Genomic DNA, 2,410 nt, shown 5'->3' with positions numbered 1-2,410 from the left:
AAGGGGCGGGGCCAAGGCCCTGTGGAGTGTCCTCTTTTTCAAAACCTTAAATATGGTAACCCTAGCTCTGCCCCAAAGCCTGATACTGTCCATTGCCGCGAAGATCCAGTGGCGGTCAGTTCTGTCGGGTCCGAGCGCTGTGCCGGTGGAGAGGAGCCCTCCCTACTCCCCCGTGCACCCCACGTCACGGGCTGACCCCCTCGCTCTGCCTTTGCCTCCCCAGGGCCGCCATGTCAAGACAGGGCAGCTGGCAGCCATCAAAGTCATGGACGTCACCGAGGTAAGAAGGATCGGGGTGGGGGGCACCCCGACGTGAGCCCCTGGGACCTCACCTGTCTGGAACTGCAGCCGCTGCCCCCTCCCCTTCCCTGGGGGTGCCCTGTCTCCCCCCCCCCCCAGCCCCTGGCCAGCCGGGAGGTGCGTTGGGTGGCTGGATTCAGCTGCACGGCCCAGCGGGCTCTGGCTGGGGACAGTCCTGGGCCCAGAGGGCATCTGCCCCTGCTGCCAAGGGCAGGCCAGGCTCTGCTGGGTCAAACCCGTCTCCTCCTCTCCAGCTCCCCCTGCTCTCGGGCGCCCAGCGCTCCTCTGCCCCCGGGGGCGCTTACCCCAACCTCGCTCTGCCAGCCTGCTCGGCTAGGGTCGGCTCTCCATCCCCCGAGCAACCTGGCATGCCTCCTCTGCACCGGGCACACCCCTCCCGAGCTGGGCTGGGCTGGCAGGGGCTGCGGGTCGGGAGTGAGGGGCACTGGCAGGGCTGGGGGGGGCAGGGCTGGGCTAGCAGGGGCTGCGGGTCGGGAGTGATGGGCACCGGCAGGGCTGGGGGGGGCAGAGCTGGGCTAGCAGGGGCTGCGCGTCGGGAGTGAGGGGCACTGGCAGGGCTAGGGGGCCCAGGGCTGGGCCGGCAGGGGCTGCGGGTCAGGAGTGAGGGGCACCAGCAGGGCTGGGGGGCCCAGGGCCGGGCTAGCAAGGGCTGCGGGTCGGGAGTGAGGGGCACCCCAAAGCTAGGGGGGCAGGGCTGGGCTAGCAGAGGCTGTGGGTCGGGAGTGAGGGGCACCCCAGCTCCCTGTAACCTGGGTCCTTTCCGCCCCGCCAGGACGAGGAGGAGGAAATCAAGCAGGAGATCAACATGCTGAAGAAATACTCCCACCACCGCAACATCGCCACCTACTACGGCGCCTTCATCAAGAAGAGCCCGCCCGGGAACGATGACCAGCTGTGGGTGCGTGGGGCAGGCGTGGCGGGGCGTGGCGTGGCGGGCAGCCCCTCGGGAGAGCCCGCAAAGAGCCGGGGCCCGCTGCTCGGGCTGGTGGCACCCGGGCTCAGAGCAGGGGCCAGTCAGGGGCTGCTCTCTCACGGACCAGCTCTCTGGCTCTGTGCAGCGCCTGGTGCGGCGGGGCCCCGAGCTCGGGCGCTGTCTGTGCCGCACTGAGACCCTGTGGCCATCTCTCCCCTCCGTTCGCACCCGGCCCCGTCCTTGGGGCTGCCCCTGCCCAGCGGCTCGCGCGGCGTCAGGGGGGCCGGGCCGGTAACTCTGTGCTCCCCCCAGCTGGTGATGGAGTTCTGCGGGGCCGGTTCCGTCACGGACCTGGTCAAGAACACCAAGGGCAACGCGCTGAAGGAGGACTGCATCGCGTATATCTGCCGGGAGATCCTGCGGGTATGCTGGGCCCGCCCTCTGCGCCCCCACCGCCAGAATGCTGGGAGCCAGGACTCCTGGGTTCTCTCCCCGGCTCTGGGAGGGGAGTGAGGGCTGGTGGGTTAGAGCAGGGGGGGCTGGGAGCCCGGACTCCTGGGTTCTCTCCCCAGCTCTGGGAGGGGAGTGGGGGCTGGTGGGTTGGAGCAGGGGGGGCTGGGAGCCGGGACTCCTGAGTTCCTGTGACTGGATCTCAGCCGACGTTTCCCTGCCCCCCTAGGGCCTGGCTCACCTCCACGCCCACAAGGTGATCCACCGGGACATCAAAGGGCAGAACGTGCTGCTCACAGAGAACGCCGAGGTGAAGCTGGGTAAGTTGGGGGCAGCACCCAGAAGCCCCATTACTGCTGCAGGGACACTTACCCCGTACTCCTGGGTTCCATCCCTGGCCCTACCGCTCACTCCTATCTCCAGCAGCTGCCACGCCCCCCCGAGTGAGCAACCTGCCATCTCCTCTCCCTAGGGGGCGGCTCGGGGCGCTCCCGCCCAGCTCCCACGACGGGGTTACAGTCCCATCATTTTCCTTTCTCTCGGGCTGGTCTGACAGCCCATATAAGCGTCAGTCCTGATTCGAATCTCCTGAGGATCAGCAACGTCCTGTGGCAGGGAGTTCCACCAGCCACCCATGGAATAGATTATCTCCTTGGCCTGCTTTATAATGGGCCACTCTTCCCTGCCTGAGTCTGCAGAGAGCCTGAGCCCGTCGCTCGGGGGGGG

At 68.1% G+C, this 2,410-nt stretch overlaps 1 protein-coding gene across 1 annotated transcript; it reads left to right on the top strand.

Moving 5' to 3' along the window:
- Window positions 1–220: 220 nt before the first annotated feature.
- Window positions 221–2,004, top strand: LOC112123317 (misshapen-like kinase 1; the record flags this gene model as incomplete). The annotated part of the gene is made up of 4 exons (XM_026662235.2): window positions 221–280; window positions 1,094–1,219; window positions 1,547–1,657; window positions 1,914–2,004. Coding segments are annotated over exons 1-4 (343 nt in total), but the record flags the coding sequence as incomplete, so codon positions are not given.
- Between the last annotated feature and the right edge of the window lie 406 nt (window positions 2,005–2,410).

This window comes from Terrapene carolina, unplaced genomic scaffold (assembly GCF_002925995.2).
Source record: "Terrapene carolina triunguis isolate 2854851 unplaced genomic scaffold, T_m_triunguis-2.0 Scaffold24703, whole genome shotgun sequence".
Classification (NCBI taxonomy): Eukaryota; Metazoa; Chordata; order Testudines; family Emydidae; genus Terrapene; species Terrapene triunguis.
This window is presented reverse-complemented; position numbering and strand designations above follow the sequence as displayed.